This window comes from Lipophrys pholis (genome assembly GCF_963383615.2).
Source record: "Lipophrys pholis genome assembly, chromosome: 20".
Lineage (NCBI taxonomy): Eukaryota > Metazoa > Chordata > Actinopteri > Blenniiformes > Blenniidae > Lipophrys > Lipophrys pholis.
Window position 1 is genome coordinate 10,394,031 of NC_137648.1, and position 21,049 is coordinate 10,415,079.

At 40.3% G+C, this 21,049-nt stretch overlaps 4 protein-coding genes across 4 annotated transcripts; all 4 read right to left on the bottom strand.

The window, feature by feature from the left end:
* Positions 1 to 1,871: 1,871 nt before the first annotated feature.
* Positions 1,872 to 10,954, bottom strand: LOC308125725 (uncharacterized protein). The gene is made up of 16 exons (XM_080489683.1): positions 10,416 to 10,954; positions 9,824 to 9,867; positions 9,384 to 9,448; positions 9,176 to 9,291; positions 8,900 to 8,960; positions 8,563 to 8,761; positions 8,355 to 8,441; positions 7,738 to 7,920; positions 6,978 to 7,624; positions 5,952 to 6,470; positions 4,572 to 5,235; positions 4,419 to 4,489; positions 2,942 to 3,082; positions 2,685 to 2,845; positions 2,471 to 2,561; positions 1,872 to 2,307 (listed from the first exon to the last, which is right to left on the bottom strand). The coding sequence occupies exons 1-16, from the start codon at positions 10,440 to 10,442 to the stop codon at positions 2,225 to 2,227; spliced, it is 3,159 nt and encodes a 1,052-aa protein (XP_080345809.1). The 5' UTR covers positions 10,443 to 10,954; the 3' UTR covers positions 1,872 to 2,224.
* Positions 10,955 to 11,807: 853 nt separating this feature from the next.
* Positions 11,808 to 14,364, bottom strand: LOC308125810 (uncharacterized protein). The gene is made up of 8 exons (XM_080489811.1): positions 14,349 to 14,364; positions 13,899 to 14,007; positions 13,470 to 13,614; positions 13,186 to 13,299; positions 12,860 to 13,004; positions 12,528 to 12,676; positions 12,271 to 12,410; positions 11,808 to 12,104 (listed from the first exon to the last, which is right to left on the bottom strand). The coding sequence occupies exons 2-8, from the start codon at positions 13,996 to 13,998 to the stop codon at positions 11,953 to 11,955; spliced, it is 945 nt and encodes a 314-aa protein (XP_080345937.1). The 5' UTR covers positions 13,999 to 14,007; positions 14,349 to 14,364; the 3' UTR covers positions 11,808 to 11,952.
* A 1,215-nt stretch (positions 14,365 to 15,579) lies between these two features.
* LOC308125400 (uncharacterized protein) lies at positions 15,580 to 18,038 on the bottom strand. Its single transcript, XM_080489096.1, has 8 exons — positions 17,963 to 18,038; positions 17,710 to 17,828; positions 17,399 to 17,543; positions 17,191 to 17,304; positions 16,586 to 16,730; positions 16,302 to 16,450; positions 16,074 to 16,213; positions 15,580 to 15,935 (listed from the first exon to the last, which is right to left on the bottom strand). Exons 2-8 carry the CDS (start codon positions 17,807 to 17,809, stop codon positions 15,784 to 15,786), a joined length of 945 nt encoding a protein of 314 aa, XP_080345222.1. The 5' UTR covers positions 17,810 to 17,828; positions 17,963 to 18,038; the 3' UTR covers positions 15,580 to 15,783.
* Positions 18,039 to 20,477: 2,439 nt separating this feature from the next.
* nanos2 (nanos homolog 2) lies at positions 20,478 to 20,990 on the bottom strand (the record flags this gene model as incomplete). The annotated part of the gene is made up of 1 exon (XM_080489953.1): positions 20,478 to 20,990. The coding sequence occupies one exon, from the start codon at positions 20,988 to 20,990 to the stop codon at positions 20,478 to 20,480; it is 513 nt and encodes a 170-aa protein (XP_080346079.1).
* Positions 20,991 to 21,049: the final 59 nt, after the last annotated feature.

Below are 21,049 nucleotides of genomic sequence, written 5' to 3' on the forward strand. Positions count from 1 at the left end.
GTGCATTTTTGTTCTTAAAGCGTAATTTTCTAGAGGTTGGACTCCACATAAGGTGTTTTTTTTTCTTTTCTTTTGAACAAATGCATTGAAACAACTAATTCGACATGTCGGAAGTATGACAGGTCTCCACTGTGTTCCTCAGAAAAAGTTCACACTGAGAACTTCACAGTTCATTCAGCCCCTATTTAGTTTTTTTTCTCCCTCCAAAGATTTAAGTGGAGCCGGAGTGCGCCGGCCGTTTCACCACACAGATGTTACGCTGCAGCCAGAACCACTCGGCCATGGACTCAGTTTATAATTAAAGACCTGGGAGGCTGTTCTTGTGAATACTCTGGTGGTCCGAGCAGCGTTCACTCCTCTGAAGGAGATCCTGCCCTGAGGCGAGCCGGGCTGCTGGGACGCCGTGCGCAGCTAAAACTAGACATTCAAAAGTGATAAATTATCAAAGTGGCAGGCTGTTTTAGAGCTCCACTGCAGAGAAGACCGGCTCTCCTCTGTTTCAAATTCAAGTTGTGGATGTTGATTTGTTCAGGTGTGAGCTGCTCTGGCTGCGATGGAGCAGTGATTGACATTTTGTAGCCTGTAGAAACAGATTAAGTGTTTTTTAACGAAGGGGGTACATCAAACAATCTTGTTTTTTTTCTAATCTTTGTGTTACATTATTAAGTAGAAGCTAAATTATGAAGTAATGGCGATTCAAATATTTCAGCGCAACCCAGCGGCTTTTGTTTAAGAAACATGTTGGTACCTGTATCATAAACTATTCAATAGTACACCTGGGGGGAAACATATATCAGATTCTCTTGCAAAAACATCATTTAGCCTTGATTAAAAAAAACTTTTTTTCTAAAAGTTGGTCATGATTGACGAGAGACCAGCAGGTCTGACAGACGTTAAGACTGAGTGATTTTGGTGTGTGACAAACATCAGCTTATGGTGAAGACAAAGTTTTGTCATCAAGGACTTATTATGGCGACCGCCACAGTATTAAAACTTAAAAGGCTTTTCTTTCTGTCGTCCATCCTCCCGGAGCTGTGAAGATGTATTGCAAAGTTTCAGTCTGCAGGTGTGTAACAGCTCCACAGACAGACCTGTAAATCCACATGTCTGAGCTCTGGGTTATTAAATCTATATATCTGAATAAAAACAAGCAAGTATTTTGGGCAATATTTATCACAATGCAATATTACACTGGGGCATGATTTTGTCAATACCTGTGCAGACATGATGAAGTACTACAAAAACCTTCCCAGTGGCAGTAAAGTTGAAATTCCTGCTCAGTGTTCAGTGAGACATGAGGGATAGTTTTTTTTTACTGGACTAAACCACGAGTTCAAATGAAAACGACACTTTGTGATCCAGTGGAAGGCGACTGCTGTGTGTTCAGACGTTGACATTTAGAGGGAGCGTGAGCAGGCTGCAGGTGAGCCCTCTAAAGACGAGGCACTTTGAAAGGTTTCTGTCACAACTTCTGAGAGCAGCCGTCTCTCTGATGATGATGATGATGATGATGAGTCCACTATCTCTCAGCACCAGCATACCAGTAAATTTCAACGCATCTACCCAAGAATCAACTGTCCTGTATCAGGGAAGATGTATTTTTTTTGGCACTTTCAAAGTTGAAATTTCTCAAAAGTACTCCTCTGAGTGAACTGTTTAAAACTTGTAGTCCTTTAGAGTACTGCAGTTTATTCACCACAGCATATCTTTGACAGCCGCATAACAGGTTACGGTGTAGATTAGTATTTTTATTTGGTGAAATAGGACAATGCGTATTATTTGACCAGAGGTTGTCGAAACTAATCTAAACCAAGAGTGAAGGTAAAGTAGAAGCAGTCCATCACTGGGCAAACAGACACTTAATCTCTCCTAGAAGTAATTTAGAAAATTTTATTCAGCTGAACTATCAACAGCATTCAAATGTTTATTGATGACACACTTTAACAAAAATATACATGAAAAGAAGCATTGTTGTCCAAACTCCCATTTTAAAATAGAAAACAGGTCCCAGCACTAATAGAAACCACAGAGTAAAAACTCCACTGCAGGAATACAAAGCCACTTCTTTATTTACATTTTTTTAGCAGATTTTGACCAATTGAATTAATTACTTTGTAAGATAAAAAAAGAAAAAAAAAAGAAACATCGAGTGGAATGGTTGTATTTACATCATCTAATCCAAAAGTCAAAGTCATCGTAATAATCCCCCCTAAATCTCCAGATTTCAATCTGAACTGTCTGCTGACATCCTGGTAAAGTACAACATGGCAGGCTGTGAAGTGATGTTCTGGATGCTGTAGGCGTGACCTGTGGACACAAAACAAAAACAAAAACAAATAAAAGGTCAGAATGCTGAACACAATAACAGGGATACCATGGAAGAGAGTATTTTAGAACAAAGCCAGTATTATAATACTGGTTCTACCTGCGTATGTGCGAGTGTGTACAGCCACAGGAGATCATGACTTACCACAGTCCACCATAAAGGATTGCCCTGGATTGAAGTACGACTCACAGCCGTCGACCGTCAAACTCACAGAACTCGTCAACAAGTGAAAAACCTTCATTTAAAAAAAAGAACGAAAGAGGAAATTAAATAAATGAATGAAAATCAAACAATTTCTGGTCAAATGCTTTATGAGGAGATACCAGAAGCTAAAAAGAAAGTGAAGTCTAATACGGACTGTTGTCGCGCTGTGATCCACCCACAGGGGCTTCTTCATCTGGGAGCCCAGCATCATCTTCCCATAACAGACCGAGCCGGCGTTCAGCTCCACGTGGAGACCCATCGCTTTGTCCTTATAGTAGAACCAGTCAAACTGGTCTGGAGTGATCGCTGCACCATCTGCAACAAGCAGTCAAACATTTTCTTCTGTGAAACAAAGACAGAGACATCAAGATCTTCTTCAATCACAATGGTTGACGGATGAAACATTCGTACTCTTCGCCGTCGTGGCCCAGAGACTCTTGAACCACTCGGCCAGATTGGATTTATCTTTAGACTGGAGGACCAGAGGCTTGAGAGGAAGGCTGCACAGATCAGACGGACAGAGCAAAGCTTGAACTCTTGAGGTCGGCAAAGCTGGAAAACAAAGAGAAACGCAGACGTTAGAAACATTCGGACAAATACACACACTTGGGTTTTCAAGCATACGTGAAGATTAGAATCCCAGATTATGTAACAGACAGTGGAGTCAACAGAGAATCAACACGGCGGAAGAAGACTTAACTTTCTAGAGAATCTTTTTCTTTTTACGTTATTTAAAAAAAATGGAACATAAAAGACATCTTCCCTGATTTTAAACTCATATTCCTGGACTCCTTTTCCAGTTTGCCGTGAGATAAAATAACTTTATACTGGGAAACGCTCCTGCAGGAGCCACACGACCCAAAATAAATCATATCAAGTCAAATAAAAACATTGAACATTCAGCAGATATACTGTTGGTAAAAAATTTTTTTTTTCTTTTTTTACTTAAATAGAAAAAAAAAAATATCAATGAAATTTAAAGCTCTTTTTGCCGTGGGCATTTCTTTGAGGGACGTTGGTGAAAATGTGTCTGATGGTGATGTGGAGGGTGAAGTCTGCCACGTTCAGTAACAGCAGGCGACGTAGCAGTCGCGAGCAGTTGGGGGCTGCGGAACGGAGATTTGAAGGCCACAGCGAAGCCAAGTTTCTCATCAGCTTAAAACCAGATCCAAAACTGTTCAACGAACTCGACAAACTTGGCTTGTTTCATGAGCAAAATCATCAGAGCTTTAAGGACTTAATGTGCAGCTGAAGGTTTGCAAAGTTTCATTCTGCTGGAGACTTTTTCACTTCTGTCGACCTTTGTGGGATCAGTGAGGTTGTTTTATTGACATACTTTATTTCATTGTAAAGTTCCTTAAGATTTGATATTTTACAAATGAAATAGAACCAAGCTGAATAGAACTGACATTGTACTATATCATCGCTCTTGATTTCTCTCCCATCAGTGCTTATAGAATTGAAAAGAGAAGTAAAGCTTGGAGGTCTGCTCTCTTACAGAGTCAATAAAGCCAATAGATGATCCACACAATTGATTTGGAACAAGTTTTTGGCTGGGAGCTGTGTGAGCAGTGAGTTAGGACCCTCGCTCGGAGACCCACAGAGATAAAACATTGGCAGTGGGACTCGGAGTGTCGAACCTTTTGGGTGGAAGATTGCTTCTCAAAAGCCACCGCTGCCATCAAATCAATAAAGTGTCTGTTCAGCCGTTCCCTTTCACAGGGGCGCCGAAGCAAGTCATTTCAACTTGACTCATTGTTCTGGACACTCTTCCTGCTGCACATGGGATCTCTGCCGGACCCAACACCACCAGCAGCCGTTTGAAAAGGCTTATTCATGAGAATCAATTGAAGACATGAAATAAGACGGGAATAAATGGAAACCATACTCATGCTGTCATTCTCCTCATGTTCCTCCAGTTCAATCATGGAGCACGGCCCACTTCTGAAGCAATGCGACCTAACAAAAACAATGAATAAGTTACAAAGACATGCTGTGTGCCGTAGAAAACATCAGTGGAGGAGGTCGGCTGCTCTCTTACGCGCTCTCCGTCTGACGCTTGTCGTCTTGTGGAGTCTGTTGGTTGTGAAGGTCGTGAACGCTTGGCGTGCCCACGTCTTCACCACCGTCCACACTGGGCACATCTGTATTAGACGTACTGGGTATTATGCCGTCAGACGTGGCTTTTTCCTCGGCGGGACGTGAAGCTACATTACGTCTGTTCTTCAGCTGTGTGTCTCCGTTTCTCGACCTTGCTGGCGTCTCCAGGCCTGTCGCAAAAATGTCTGTGAATTTAGCCAGAGAGCGTTTCACAGTCTTTGGAGTGAAATGTGGCTTTAGCTTCAGAGGAGATACAGGAGCGCCCTCTGCTGGCTTTAATGAAACGTCCACAGTGCTGTTATTGGAAAGTCCAGTAGATTTATTCTGTTCGGGCTGTTCTTCTCTTTTCTTCTGGGGTTTGGACTTCTTGAGAGCCGGGAGCAGCTGCCTCTTGGGGGGGACGGCGGTCTCCACAATGTCAGCCATGTTGTTGTTGTTGTTGTTGTTGACAAGCCACCAGCTGCCCGTTTGTTTTCTCCTCCGTTTGGTCGGCTCTGCTTCTTTGAGTAGCTCCTCGGGTTGTCTGTGGGAGCTGGGCGCTGCATGTGGGGTGGATATTTTGTCAACAGGAGTGTGATGATACACTTTCTGGAATATTTTGCCTCCTGAAACAAAAAGAAAATGTGCTGAGATCGTTGTACTTAAGATCCATGTTATGCTACATTGCTCTGGCAAGTTCAAGAGAAAATCAAGCAGTCGCCAGAGCAAAATCAAACACAGCACCTTTGAACACACGCACACCTTTTTTATGTTAATAATTACTAACCACTTGGAGAAAGTTGTTTTTCTGATGTATTATGATGTGAACCAAAATTATCAGAAGCCTGGAAAGGCATGCTAAATTCAATTGTTTGAGCTGTAAGAACACATTAATTTGTAGTGTTGCTACATTTTACACGATTGAGAAAACGGACAACATCTGTAAGGTACGTGAATGCAGCAATCCGACACTGTAATGCAGGGTTTTCTAACTATTTAGCATTTGAATGGATTCAGATTGATTTGAATTCAACCAAAGACACAAGTTCTTTACAAACATGTTGGTATGGTATGGTATGGTATGGTATGGTATGGTATGGCTCACGGCAGTTCGGGCATAAATGATTTAAACGCGTAATTCTAAAACTACTTACAGCTAAGCCGACTTCACAACAGACTTTTTTTTTTTCTTTTCGACTTCTGGGGGATGGGCAAAATGTGGCTAAACCTTAATTTCTCCCTCCTTTTAAAGTCCGTCGGTCCAACCTCATCTCAAGTCGCAGGGTTTTTTGTTCTTTTGCCAAAGTAAAAGATCTTGATGCTCCTGCAGCAATGACCTTACCTGAGGAAATGGTTTGTTCTCTGAGGTTGAAGGCCAAAGGGCTGGACTCTTCCTCGTCCTGGTCTACTTCGTGCACCTCCTCTTCCTCAGGCTGCTGTTCATCTGTTGATTTGAAGGTTTCCTCCGTTTCGACCTTCTTTTGTGGCGTATTCCCGCTCTTATTTCTTTTTTTATTCTGTTTAATTTCTTTTCCTTTAGCTTTATTACTATGCGGGCTCGACAATGCAGTGTCTTTCTGGGATCTTTTCTTGAAAACTTTGTCTTTTTTATCCTTTACAGGGGAGCGTGCTGCCACCTTTGGCTCTTTGCTATTCTGTTTTGATTTTTTGACAGTCGGCTGCTGATTGTCCGTTTCCTCCGAGCTCAGACTGATCAGATCAGTCCTCCACCACGGTCCAGGCGGCCTTCGTTTTCTTTTTTGAAAGACTTCTTCGTCCTCAGACGATTTCCCTGGAGACTCAGCCATTGGTTTGCTTTGTTGAGCATTTCCACTTGTGTCGGGCATGACAAGATGGTTTTCTGTGGGGCAGCCGAACACATTTCAGACAAAATGTTACGTTGCATCGTCAGTATTATCCAGCAAATATCCCACCATGTAAGACATTTTGGAGGAAGAACATGTTCAGGAAATGCAGTACTGAGGTACCAAATACTATCTAACATGCTGATTTTCTTATAATGCATTTGTCTCAATAGTTTTGTGATTAAAGGCTTTGATCATTTGGAAAAAATGAGATAGCCCAATGGCTTGTGAAGGTAAGAGTCAAAAACAAACAAAAAAACATTTCAACCAACTTGAATAAGAGGATTTGATGGATGATGCCGCAACAAAAGAATGATCTAATGTTTAAACACAAATTACTTTACTATGTGATTGTATGCAAAGGTGAATGATCATCTTCCCATGAGTTCAACATCTACTCTCCTAAAGTTTCCTGTCGATACAGCACAACAAAGCACAGAGAGAAATAAAAGATGGAGAAACATTTAGTGGCCAACAGAAAGATTTGATTGATTTGATTTTACCTGCGGGTGCACAGAGTTCCTCAGGATCTTCTTGAACTTGCTTCTTCACGTCAACATCCATTTCATTTACTTCGGAACTCTGCAGCCTTTTTCTGGACCCTTTCGACGCCTTAGTCCTGGTCGTCTTGATGCTTTCTTTACTGGCTTTTGAGCACTCAGATTTTTTTACTTCATAAGGTTTGTGTTCTTTTGTTTTCCGTGAAGGGTTTGCTGGGCTGGCTTTGTCTTTAAATGGATTCTTTGCTGTGTCGTTCACTTTTGACTGAACCGTGAGTTGATTTTTATTTGGTTTCTCTTGATCACGTAACATTTCATCCTTTGTACTTTCAGGCCTCTCGTCCCTAGTCTCCTCTTTTTCTTTCTTCTTTGCCTTCGTTTTCTGATCAGCAGCCAAGCTTCCCAGCTTAACATTCACTTTTTCCAAGTCCTCCTGATCTTGTGACCTCTTCTGTTGGCTTTCCCTGTCCGAGCCTTTGTCTGTTGAACTGTCTTTGTCCGAGATGGAAGTCCTGCTCTGCTTTTGTGTCTTCCTGGGGGCATTTTTACTTGGGATGGAAAATTGAAAGGTTGCATCATCTTCCAAAATGACAAAATCATCTTCTGGCTCAGGGATGGAAACTTTGACAGGAACCACCGACTTCCTTGGACTTTGAAAATAAAAAGACGGATGCAAAAATTGATACTGAGGGTTTCACTAGAGTATGAATCAATTATGATCATTTAGCAATTTTACCGATGACTTCATCTCCTCTCAACTCACCAGGCCAGTTTTGACTGTCCAGCTTCCTTGAGCTTCTGCAGAAAAGTCGTCATGTTGTTTCCCAAGCGGGTCGTCGTCTCCACTGGTGGTTTTCTGTGGACGGTTTTGGACTTGTTGTCAGCAGTTGGAAGTGCAGGTTCCTGTCGCCGAGCAACAGAAGGGTGCTCAGTGTTTACTTGCCTCCTGCAAAATATAATAAAAAGCACATCTGAAACACAAATTACAACTGAACGGCATTACAGCTTGCAATAGATGTAGAAATCTTTTTCCCCCAATCATTGTTAATATTGGATTATCACTTTTCTACTATATCCTATATGTCAAACATTTCCAAAAGTACACATTTGCTTTACGCATTTCATCAATGACACTCTATAACTTCTATTACTCAGTGTAGTTATATGTATATATATTCAATATAGCCAATTATATCATTGTGTTGTATAATCTGACAAATTGAAACATACAGAGAGAAAAAAAAAAAGGTTGAACATCAGTGTATAACAAACACATAAAGAAAAGTACAAACATTTAGTCCTATTGGAAACATTTGCATCAATTGCTCTGGAAAGAAGACATACAATGTATACACACACACAAAAACAAAAACATCTTACTGTGATGCTTCTGGCTTCTTTTTGTTACTGGTCAACTTGGGGAGAACAAACTTTTCTGGAGGAGTCTCCAGCTCAGAGATGCCACTCCTAGAAAACAAGACAATTCTTCAAACATCGAAAGAGCGAAAGAGCAAACAAACAAACAAAAACAAAAAAAGCATTTCTTCCATAAGAAGATATCAAGCAGCTGCCAAATTAAGATTCATACTCTTCTGTGACTTGTTCATTGCACTCCTGTTGTTTTGAAGGTCGAGGCATCGACTTTGGTACTTCATCTTCCAAGTAAAGTAGAATCTCAGGCACTGCTTCTTCATTATACTGCTTTTCTACACGGCTCACACCCGTCATTTGTTCAATAGGACTGGATGTCTTCGCTAGCCCATGTAATGTCAATGGGACATCCAAATCTATAAAAGAAAAAGAAATGTACTCTTGATCGTAAAAACATTACCACACAACATCGATAGGTACACATGGGTACAATGATAAGAGTGTAATTTCACTGAAATAACTTTTTACAATTCCAACACATTTGAGATTCTTACCAACATCCAGCTTATAGGCGACGGATCTGGACACGGGGTGCAGGGCGTCTTTATCAGGAACCTGAAGAAGTAAGAAGTTAGATTTAAGGAGTTGAACTGAATCAAAAGAAGATAAATCCAAGGAACACGTGTACAGTTAAGTCCGAAAACAAACGCACAGACATTAAAAGACATTTATTCTTTGGCAGAAGAGACTTTTCTGACAAAAGAGTAAGGAATACTTTTTATTTCAATGAGAGTGGTGGTAGCAGAAGCGTCTGTTATGACTGACATTACCATATGGTGTCCCTCGTGTGGGATGGGAGAGATTGCTCCCTTGTGGAAGTTAGGGCTTGCACAAATGTTCGGACCCAGAAAAGCCGGAGAAGGAATATCCTCTTTTGGAGGGGAGTCTGAAAAGAAAAAAAAATAAGCATGAGTTAGAGCAATTGAAAAAAACTGCTTTGCAGCAAAATAACTGTTTTTAAGTGAATCACACCCTCACCTAAGTCATCAAACATCCTGTCCACATCCTCCAGTGTCAGCGGTCCTTCCCACTGCTTAGGTGGGCTGAAAGAACAAATTTCTGCCTTAAATAATAACAACAGTATTTTGCAATTCCAACACAAATGTGGGAACTTCAAAAGTTGCTGACACCTGAATAAACCTCAAAACCTCCATTAAGCTGATGCGGGGAAAAAATTATTATAAATGATTGAGGCAAGAAGTGGGATTTGCTGGATATATATATACACTTGTGGGATTGTTTTTATAAACAGGACTAATACCATGCAGTTAGACATCAAATATTGGAAGTCAAACTAATTTATTAAATTCTATCAGATTTAATAATGACACAATCTTTCAATCTGGATAAGCAAGGGAAACACGGTCATATCGTGATATGTGTGAGCTCAAGGTGATCCCTTTTACACTTAAACTTACTTTTCTTTGCTTCTCAGGTAGCAGAGCTGCCTCTTAGGCCTCCTCTGTGAACAGATCACAAATTCACATGTTCAGTTTTGAAGGGTATTTGTTATTCCACTTTCAAAATAAGTGGCGAACAACCCTGGTCCCGGAGATCCCCTGATCTCGTTATTGTAGCACATCTGATGTAATGACTCATTACTGGGTTCTGTTAGGAGGTTGGTAATGGTACAATTATTAGATTCACATATGTTGAAGCAGAAATAGAGCTAAAACATGTAAGAGTGGAGGCTCTCAGGGAAACTGCTATACAACACTTCATTCGAGTTATGCAGCACACTGATGCAACGCTATCCCATACAAATAGATTCTACTTCAACCAGTCTTGGATAAATGTATCTCCAGATTCTTCTAAAACATTAAGTTACTAAGGGGCGTCTCAAGGAATCAAAACAAAGATGGCGACAATATTTTGGTTGCCTGTCAAACATAACAAGACAAAACAACCTTGTTTCTGTGAGGATTAAGCCTAGCATGACCTTAAAGGCTACCGTAACCGTGTTTTACATTCATAAAGGAGAAATATACACAAAAGAGTAGTTTATCTCACCATCTTCGGGTACGAATTCTCCTCCATTCGTCGGTTTCCTGGCGAGCTAACGTTAGAGGAGCCGCAGTTAGAGAGCTAGTCACGTATCATAATCTTTCCCACGGGTACTTTTGCTGGCATCGCCTCTCGAATTCATTCGTGAGAATGGCAGGAATCTGCAACAATCGTGTTAGGACAGAGTATATCGCGATACAAGGGCTGGTTAAATGTCATAACGGTACGCGTTAGCGAAACAATGGCGCTCCCGCAAAATACAAATGGACAAAAAAAACCGCGCATAGCGTGGGAGAAATACTACCATGTGCATTGACTCGCAGGAGATTAGTTATTGCGATCAATAGAGATGTGGCACAAGTGAGCTAAATCTCTAACAACAATAACGAAAATGTGACTCTCATAAAAGTTTTGTCTGTGGGCCAGATCTATGAATCATGCTATGAGTGGATTTCGAATTGGTTTGAAGTAAATCTGTTGCCTGAAAGTTTGTACACAGGGTAAAAATGCCCTCTATTCCCTCAGTGGGTTTCCTTCTTGAGAGTGCAAAGCGGTTCATATACAGCGCTGAAGACTTATACCGCCCCCTACCGTCATGGTGGGATTCATCACTATCCATTCGCTAAGATCCAAATATCCTACTCTACATCTACAATTGTTTACAAATCATATCACTATAGCAAAATCTTTGTATAGTTTATTGTTTGTCCCAACAATGTAAAATGCATATGAAGTCCCACAGATTTAAATATCATTAAATGTGGTTAAAATAGAAAATACCCCCCAAATACTGCAATATGTTGCACTGTTCGTGATATTATTGCACTATACAAATGAAACCTTTGGGACAAAAATAATAATTAATATTAAATAATTTCAGGTTACTATTTCCTTTAGTTTTGTTGTGTTTTCTAGCCCATTCACCTCATACAGCATAGCAGTACATTTTAACATGGATGATCATAAACTAACAAACTATATCTGATCATGCTCATGATCACTGTAGGTAGCACATATATGTCTGTTGTTAATTCTTTAACTCATCAGATTAAAAATGTATGTATGTACTGTATGTATGTACTGTATGTATGTATGTATGTATGTATGTGTGTGTGTGTGTGTGTGTGTGTGTGTGTGTGTGTGTGTGTGTGTGTGTGTGTGTGTGTGTGTGTGTGTGTATGTATGTATGTATGTATGTAAAATAAGACAGTTGGCTTCAGATGTTTATGCCAACAATCAGAAACTTTCAGAGATGTTTGATTAGAATTAGACGATGAGAATTTGTGCAGATGATCTTCTGTATGTAATGATAATCATATCAGAGCCATGTGAACGTGTCAGAAAACAGTCTTAAAAGTTCTTAAATCAGTCAGTCAAAGTTGAAAGAAAGTCATATTTGGTTGTAGAGCAATTTAATGAGATAATATTTACAAAAGACAATATTTACTATCATTGGAAACTTTCCAATGGATACTTGAATAATTTATGGCTGCTCTTCTCTAAGATAAAGCTTTACATCACAGTTATGATATATACAAAAAGATTAGAGAAATATCTTCTTCTGTCTTTCAGCAATCCCTTTCGGCGCCATCGCTTCAGGATTGGTGCCTTCGTAGAGCGGCTGTTTGAAGTGTCTCCAAACCACCAAAATAATCCGGGCAACAAACACCGCGCAGGCGGTAGACAGCAGCACAACTACGATGAAAAAAAAGATATTTAGTACAGCTTTCTGTGTCTCCTGAGTGGCTTTTAGATTTTAATCTGGGCTATCAAAGCTACAGCATTATTGCTTATGAGGATTAACATTGTAAACAAATATTCCTGTCATACATTTTATGTGAAGTGCTCATCAGTGACCTACCGATGAAGATGCCATTGCGACTGGGCGAATTGACATCGTAGTTTTTGTCCAGGTTTCCAGACAGTGCCCAGATCACTACAACGTAGGTTATGCATACGTACCGCACATGCTTGTCAAGGAAAAAGTTTTCCAAAACAAACCTGGAAATACCAAAAACACAAAACATCAGAATCTCATGGATTATTAAAGAGAAAATATACTTGGATATTACATAGTTTCAGTCTTTTTAAAATCATTTTTAAACGATCTGTTCTCACCACACGACTAACACAACAGCCAGAACAGAGTATGCAACGGTGGCAGCGTCTGTTGGGTCCATCTTGGCTTCATAAGTCAGGACAATTGTCAGGTTGATGAGTGTCGCAATTGTTGTCCACGTTGTGTATATCATCACACCATTCTGAACCTACAGATGTGGTTTAAAGGTCCGTTTTAGATCAATACACGAAGACACCTTGCCCTTGAACTTTGCACTCCTCAACACTGCATGGACACAATATGCACATGCAGCCACACACACGCGACATGAAAACCCGAGTACATAAGTATCATTAATCTTATGAATTCTCAACGTTTGCCGGATACTAACCAAAATTCGAATACACCACAGGTCTACATTGTGGTATTTCTTGAGCCAGGGTCCATAAATATGAAGGCCGTGGCAAACGAAGAATAGACTGCAGTAGTTGGTGAGGATGACCAGGATAAGAAAAACCAGTGCAGGAATCATCAGGCTTTATGAGAGAGAAAATCAACAGAGAAACAGAAATTTCTATTAACTTCTTGAACTACATCTGTTCATTTTTATTTATTTTTTTACATTTATGACCTGAAAGAAAATAGTGACAGAAATATGTGCCATGTCTTCTGTCGATAAACCTATTTTTTTAACTCCCACACAGTGAAGTGCCTTACCCTCTGTCCCAAACAAGCAGCCAGCCAATATTGAAACACAGATTGAGGCACCAGGAAATAAAGAATCCATAAGGCAACACCGCAGGGGTGCAGTACACATATCCATATCCATTCCTGCAAGACAAAAGAGCCACAGCGCGGTCAGTCATTGTGGAAACTATATCTGAACTTTCATCATGTAGCAAATCAAATAATAGCATCGGACTGTTTTATTTCCCCATTTGTATGTTAATTTAACACAATATCTTGTTCTCAAAACAGAAAATAAAAGAGGTGCTCTCAACCTTCTGCATATTCCCGCAACGATGTAGATAACCATCGCTGTCAGCCAGATGTATATGACGGACCAGATGTTAAAGGTCCATCCAGAAGGCGTGATCTGTGTGTCAAACACAGCCGAAACGTTGCCTGTAGTGGATTCATAAGGTCCTGTGAGAAGAAAAATGCACATGTTGAGTCAGAATATGGAGAAACAAAGAGTATTTCATCGATCCGATTTGGGGAAATTACTTCCCTGCATTTAACCCATCCTATTCAGAATTAACTCTAACTGTATTCAGTATGCTGCCAGTATGGCTCCCAGCAAGCCAGTGGGATGCCAAGTCCGCCTCTCTAACCTCTAACCCACCACTGCCCTTGCCCAGAATCAAATTAACAGTTCAACCAAAGAAGTTTAAATCAAGAGAAAGCGGTTTAGCAAAACTTGATCTTACCAGCTCCAACAACAGACAGCCCGTTGAACACCAAACTTATGATGTAAATGACAATAAACACGGTTATGGCAGCAAGACGCCCAGGATTGTGGTGTCCCATTGTGATCCACTGTGATAAAGGAAAAGAAATCAGATCAGAAAAACGAACAAGATTAATAGTTAGACAAGATAAAGTGGGAAAGTGACACCTCATACCCTTTTACATCTACAGTTCGGATCTGAATTTGCGTATGATAATCTCTCACCTGCTGCAGCTCCGACTGCTCTCTTTCGAAGACTTAAACATTATGTCATTCCGGAATACATAAGCATGAAATCTACTTGTGTAACAACACTCACGAGTCCACGTGCATGCTGCTTGTGGTCTGTCCACAATAGTAAAGTATTTGGGCTTGGCTGCGTAACAAAATCAAACACAATTAACATTTCAAGCCACCAAACCGGTCCTACCTTGCTTTGCTCCTCCGTAAATGAGTTGAGTAGCCAGAGTGAGGGAGAGGAGTAACTGTGCAGAGGGGAGGGCTCAGTCTATTATATGGAAAAGCTTGTTGTGTAAGATGAACCTTTATGGCTGAGCGACCACGTGCGTCCCTTATCTTGTATACATTTCTGTCATAGTGCAAGGCATAATAAAACCTTGGCAAACATTTCCCCCCTGAGGTTTCATAATGAGAAAACACACTGAATAACAGAACCGTTTAACCTTGTTTTGTACTTTGTTGTTTATTAGGGTCGGAGCAGAGCAGAGCTGAGCGCGACCCTATTGGAATGCAGGAGATGATTATTATTTTACTACTCTTTTACAGCCGAAACTGCTGCATATTTGACGGCCTAAAGGTGCTCAGACCTTCATAGAAATCTGCACACACGTGAGTTTAAAAATTGTATAACTTGTGGTCACTGCGCATGTGTCTGGCAAAAGGGCTCTATAGCGCCCCCTACACGGCTTTCGCATTTGCAACGTCTAAAACAGGCAAACTGTTTCACCGACATCCAAGACATTTAGAAGACATGTGCAGCACGTCAGGCCACCTGAATTTGACATTTTCCACACTTAGATGTGATAGTTAGCCCACATCGCCATCGCATCACCAGACCTCTGCGAGGATCCGTTTAACGCTGCGTGCCGCTTTAATTCATTATGTTATTACTCCTTCAATTACCAATTCAATACCAGAAGCAGCATTAAAACAAAAACACTGTAAAACAATGAAAAGGGTATGAATCTTTTTTTTCAGGTGACGTGTGAATGTTTTGTTTTGATTACTAATATCTGTGTTTTCATTCTGGAAACTTTTTTATAACGGTAAATAATGAGTCTGGATTTATGAAAGGGGAGAGGGTTCATAGCTAATTTTCCTAAAGCATCCTAAATAGGTTTATGAATTGTGAAATGCAAAATCATGATAGATTATACTGTAAAAAAAAAAAAAAAAAAAGGATTCTCTAATATATTTAGATTGAAAAGTGATGCGATTAAACATACAACACCACCAAGTTATGAACTTGTGTAACTTTATGTTATATCAAGCAGCGTGTCTGAAGAAATGCCACAGAGACTTTCTGTCTGCCTCGTCACATCATTCCTCTTGATAATGATTCAATTATGATTCATGAAACCATCTCTCTGAAGAGTTTAAGTTGTTTAGTTGGAACTTTCAAAGACATTCACATTCTGTTTGATTGAACATGTTTATTTTTCAGCAAGTCATTCCACAAAAGCATACAAGTAACACAAAAAGTGAATTTTGGCGATGTAGGAAAAAAAAAAAGTCAATATGCGAGACAATAAAACGCAGACAAAACAGACGTGTTTGTTACAGTGGTGAAAGTCAAAAAATCACAATTTACATAAGGCATTAGGACATCGGCATAGTCAGCATGGTCACTTAAAGATCTTTTTCTGCTTGTCAGCAATCTCCATCGGAGACATGGCTTCAGGGTTTATGTCTTCTGAAGTCGGCTTGTTGATTTGCCTCAAAACAAACAAAAGTATGCGCAGGGCACACAGTGTGCAGGCGACAGCTATCAGCGCAGCTACAGTGGGAAGAAAGAGGCAGAGCGGAGCATTAATGTCATATATCACATATATATATATATATATATATATATATATGTCACATATAGGGCTATTTGAAACAACAGAGCCAATGTGATCAATTAGTATGTTCTCACCAACAAAGATGTTGTTGCGAGTTGGAGCATCGTAGTTGTGGTTGTTTGTGAATACCCCCGCCAGGGCCCAAATCACAGCAGGGTAGATGATGAGAATGAACCTCACATGTTTCTCAAGGACAAAGTTTTCCAGGATAAACCTGTGATGGATCCAAAACATTATTGGACGGCGGTTTCACCCTGAAACTGACTCGTTTTTCTTGAGTTTTTCCTCTGTTTTGCACTCACCACACAACCAACAACGCAGTCAGAACAGAGAGTGAGACGGTGGTAGCATCTGAGGGGGACATGTTTGCATCGTAAGCCAGCACAATATTCAGGTTCACATGAGATGCGATGGTTGTCCATGTGGCATAGATGGCGACGCCATTCTGAATCTGTAAGAAACACAAGAGCAGAAGCTCACATGAGAGAGAAAAAAAAGACATTAAGCATATTTGTCAAAAGAGAAGAAAGCAGCTGCAAAGTGACAGATAAACACGTATTCATTTGCCACACGTCAACCAACTGACCAACACACGGTGCAGCCACAGGTCCACTCTGTGGTATTTGCTGAGCCAGGCTCCGTAGTTATTGAGACCGTAGCAGGAGAAGAAAATCAAGGTGTAGTTTGTCACGGCGATTAAGATGAGGAACACCAGAGCAGGAATTGTGTACCTATGAGAGGAATTTAAAAAAAAAAAGAGGATAAAGTATATTTTACTATTTGTCAGTTGTAAAACTTTATAAAGGTTGCAAGTGCGTGATGTATGGCGTACAGATTTGTTCTTCATTTAGTTGCTCAGCTTCCCTTCTTTGCATTTGTTTACTATTGCTCAAGTAATTGATAGTTTCTGCTCATGGTCTAAACCTCCAATCTTAGGATTCATCCTGAATTAAATAACATGTAGTCTAACAGAAACTCAACATCCCTGTCACCTCAAGTTTCACCCTCTGACACAATGCACTGAAAAGCATTTACCATTTTTTATTAAATCTGTGTGTTCAACGCCAAATATGTACATGGAACAAATGATTTAAGACAGATTCGCGGGATACAAAGAATCCAAACACATTTCGGTTTGAATTAATGAAAATGAAATGAATAATGCAAATTTAAAAAAAAAAAAAAACTCACTTCCTGTCCCACAGGAACAACCATGCAACATTGAGGCTCAGATTAAGGCACAAAGTCACAAAAAATCCATGCGGCAGAACAGCCGGGCTGCAGTATACGTAACCATAGGCATTTCTGTAGACAGAAATGACAGAGAAGTCAATACATATTGCAACAGATCATGTTCACAGTTGTTCTTTGGCCGTCATAGTTTGGGGCGAGGGCTTACTTTCTGAAGAGACCAGAAATGATGAAGACCAACAGTAGTGCAAGGAAGGCATAAATGATTGACCAAATGGCAAAGGTCCATCCAGATGGTGTGATTTCAGTTATAAACCCCTCTGAAATATTCCGTGTGTCGTACAGAAACGGGTCTGTGGGTAACAAATTTTAAGATTGCAGAAAACACTTTGAAGCAGCATTTTCCCCACAGTGTTGAATACAAGAACATCACAGTGATCAGATTTCAAAAAAAAAAAAGAAGAAGCCATAATTGTAAAACATAATGTCCATTAATGAAATATTAGGAGTCAGACTTACATATTCCTGGAGCAGCCAGAGCAGTGAACACCATGGTGATGATGAAGAAGACCAGCGAGAGCACAATGGCAATCGCAAGGCTAATGTTGTGTTTTGCCATTGTTGGAGAGTCAACTCTTCTAAAAACAAACCAAAACGCTCAATCAGAACACAATCTAATGTTAGAAACAACTGACTGGCGATCAAAAAGCCCCGGGGATCACATAGCTGGCATAAACATTATCAGCAACAATTAAAACATCCTCCAACGTACCGATTATTGTGTGTTCTTGAGAGAGAGAAGTGAGCACAAAGTGGCGGCTGACGAGGGGCTCGACTTGATTAAAAAGGGCTCGTTGTGCAACAGCAGGGCTTTTATGACACTCCTGCACGTGTATTGGTTTGAAACTTACCCCGTCAAAGTTTACAGACTCCCACGTGTCCTTTGTTTTCAAGAAACTGAATGGAAAAAAAAAATAAAATAAAAAATACTATCACCTCAGTTGACTCGACTTTACAATGAGGTTCTATAATATAGAGCGATACAGACTTTGACCTGGTAGTCATGTTTGGTAACAGGTATTTATCTACCACTGGCATCAGCAGGTGAGGTCAGCTATGTAATGAACGACCAACGGATTATCGCAAAATTGTGGAATTTCAACTTTTACCTCAAAAAATGTTCACCCCCGCTGCTCGCTGGTGAAAGTTCTATCACTGTTCCACAACTTTCACAGAAGAATGAAAAAGTGGATTTGCTTGTTTGTTTGGGACCAGCTGAGTCACCCACCAAGGCCCAGACATTCAAAAGGTCTCGCTGTTGCTCCATCAGAGACTGAAACTCTATTTCAAATGAAGTCACCTCGTGTCTCCCTTTATTCTTTATTCTCCAGGGAAAACCCAAAGAGACAGAAGAGTCACACACATTTCTTCATACTCACCAGCAATTTAGCCTTCAGTTGACATCAAAGCCTGTTTTAGGACTGCAGGAGAGGTTTTTCTATATTTTCTGTCACGACTGGGTATGTTCACTGGATTTCCATTGTGAGGAGATATTGTACTGTCGTCCACAACAACTAATTCGCTGTCAGGTTCAGTCACATGAAGACATAAACAGCAAAATGAAATTCATTTTAATTCACTCCCTCACATACACAGACTCATGATTTATTCTTGTGCTTTCTGAAACATTTACTTCACGATTACTACAGTAATTGCAGAGACAATATGGCCAGACATTATTAACCATATATATTTGCATGTGCAGGTGGCGTTATAGTTGGACCTCAGCCTAAGATAAATACAAATAAACTACAGATATAAACATATAGAGGGTGGTCACAATGATATATAGAGGAATGTTACGTTGGAAACCACATTTTACATAAACATCTTCGTTGTACTTGAATTCCACATTGATGGTTGGTTTTGTGGATCAACATGGAGGAAGCCATCAACAAAGTAAAAGCATCATACAGTTTAAAATGTTAAATATGAAGTTCATTCTACTATATTGAATTATAGTTGTATAATAGTTACTGAGAGAGATTCTTCCAATTTGTTGTTGTTTGTATCTCCTGCTTTTCTTCTCGATCAAGTTATATCGTAGTGGGGTAGGACAATTTAGCTTAGCTTCTGTCCTATTCTATTTGAGACAATAGTAATGCTTTTGTTCCAATTTGCTTCGTTTATATAAATAAATATATATTTTTTTACATTTTCTTTTCTATAGACTGACTTTTTTTTTGTCTCCTGTGTTTAAAATAATGATAATCCAAATCCAAAGACCAATGGATTCAGCTGTTATGAAATGCTATGTTGTATAACCCTCAGATATATTCAATAAAGTAACTTCATCCTCATACCAGTTATCGCTGCCACTCTCTTTCTCTCTCAGCATTTATTTGAAAATTCCTTTCATTCACATAACTGAACATGTGCTATCCTTATTTAACTTGCATTATATCTGTCCCGTTCACGATGTACAATCCACCACCCGGACCTTCCAGTGGTATTTGGAATTTGATTGTGGCTAATATGTTACCCGACTGTGCCCAACCTATTGTCACTTTACAAATATGTTTATAAAGATAAAGCCAGACTATCATCCAGAGGTGGCATGTGGTACTAAAATGTCCTTCACGTCATAAGAGCAGTTATATCGTTCGATATAAAATGTATAAGATAAGATTTTAGTGCATCGTTCACTCACTCCTTCAATAGATAAAAGTTAAAAAAGTTCACAAGTTTAAGTTTAAAAGTTTCTTTGAATATTGTATTTATGTATTGTCTGGTGCTATATGTTTCAACACACTACAAGTCAGAGGTAATAATTAGGATAGTTATATTATAAAAAGAAATTTGAGCTCAGTAAACCATTTAAAACCTTCATCTACAAGGCAGCAGTGAATAAATATATGGATAATCATCTGGTTCTATTGGCACATTTTGGTTTGAATGACATTTAAAAATGTGATTTTGAGTTTGTGTGATGTTTGCGCATCAGTGTAAACAAAGATACAACACGTTTATAAATGTGGATATGCTCACGTTTAATAGTAAAGCAAATCAAAAAACAACAACAAAGATTCAAAATGTTTAAATAACAAGCTTTTTTTTAATTTTAACAGTGGTATTGTCAAATGACATCATTGTTTTTAAGTCCAACATGAAACAACTTTAAAACTGAAACAGTTTGTCTCAACATGAACACATTTTTTTTTGTAATTATGTACACTGTTGTCCGGTTCAGTCTTTCAGTGGCTTTTTTGTTTGTTTGTTTGTTTATTTCACCAGAAGTTGACCGCTGGCAGCATCCCGGCAGTCTCCTGCAGCTGCGCCTGCGGGCAGTACCGGCGCGTGTGCGCGCGATCCCCGGAGGCTCCGCACGTGGGACAGGTGTAGCTGCGCAGGATGGGGCAGGTGACCCTCCCGGTGTCGGACTTGAGCTTGTGTGAGCGGTACACCGCGGCGGACTCCCCGTTCTGCTTGCAGAAGCGGCAGTAGTCGTTGCAGGTCCAGTTGCTGCTGTTGCTCGACGGGCTGCTGGCGGTGCTCGTGCCTGCGGAGCTTTTCCCGGTGTGGCAGCGAGGTGGAGTCTGGATGCAGGTCAGCGTCGGTGGGTCCCCCGGGTCCTTCTCCCTCCGCTCCCCGGGGTCCTTCTCTCTCTGCCCCGCAGGGTCATCTCGGTCCACCTCCCGCCAGCGGCACAGCAATCCTCCCAGCTTCATGTAGTCATGCCACATGTCGAAGCTGCCCCCGCTGGACAGGACGGGACACTGGACATTCTCTCGTCTTTGCATTGTGTTGATTTGGAGGGGAAAAAAAGAAAGAGTTGGTGCTGCAGACTCATATTTGTAGT

Bases quoted from the DNA above. Each gene is read 5' to 3' on its own strand.
- LOC308125725 (XM_080489683.1), bottom strand. From the start codon at position 10,442: ATGGAGGAGAATTCGTACCCGAAGATG. The intron at 9,868-10,415 runs GTGAGATAAACT...ATCTGTTCACAG, and splicing joins AGAATTCGTACCCGAAGATG to AGGAGGCCTAAGAGGCAGCT. The intron at 7,625-7,737 runs GTGAGTTGAGAG...TTATTTTCAAAG, and splicing joins GGACAGTCAAAACTGGCCTG to TCCAAGGAAGTCGGTGGTTC.
- LOC308125810 (XM_080489811.1), bottom strand. From the start codon at position 13,998: ATGGGACACCACAATCCTGGGCGTCTTGCTGCCATAACCGTGTTTATT. The intron at 13,005-13,185 runs GTAAGGCACTTC...TCTCTCATAAAG, and splicing joins CTGCTTGTTTGGGACAGAGG to CCTGATGATTCCTGCACTGG. The intron at 12,411-12,527 runs GTGAGAACAGAT...TGGTATTTCCAG, and splicing joins GCTGTTGTGTTAGTCGTGTG to GTTTGTTTTGGAAAACTTTT.
- LOC308125400 (XM_080489096.1), bottom strand. From the start codon at position 17,809: ATGGCAAAACACAACATTAGCCTTGCGATTGCCATTGTGCTCTCGCTG. The intron at 16,451-16,585 runs GTCAGTTGGTTG...TGTTTCTTACAG, and splicing joins TGTGGCTGCACCGTGTGTTG to ATTCAGAATGGCGTCGCCAT. The intron at 16,214-16,301 runs GTGAGTGCAAAA...GATCCATCACAG, and splicing joins ACTGCGTTGTTGGTTGTGTG to GTTTATCCTGGAAAACTTTG.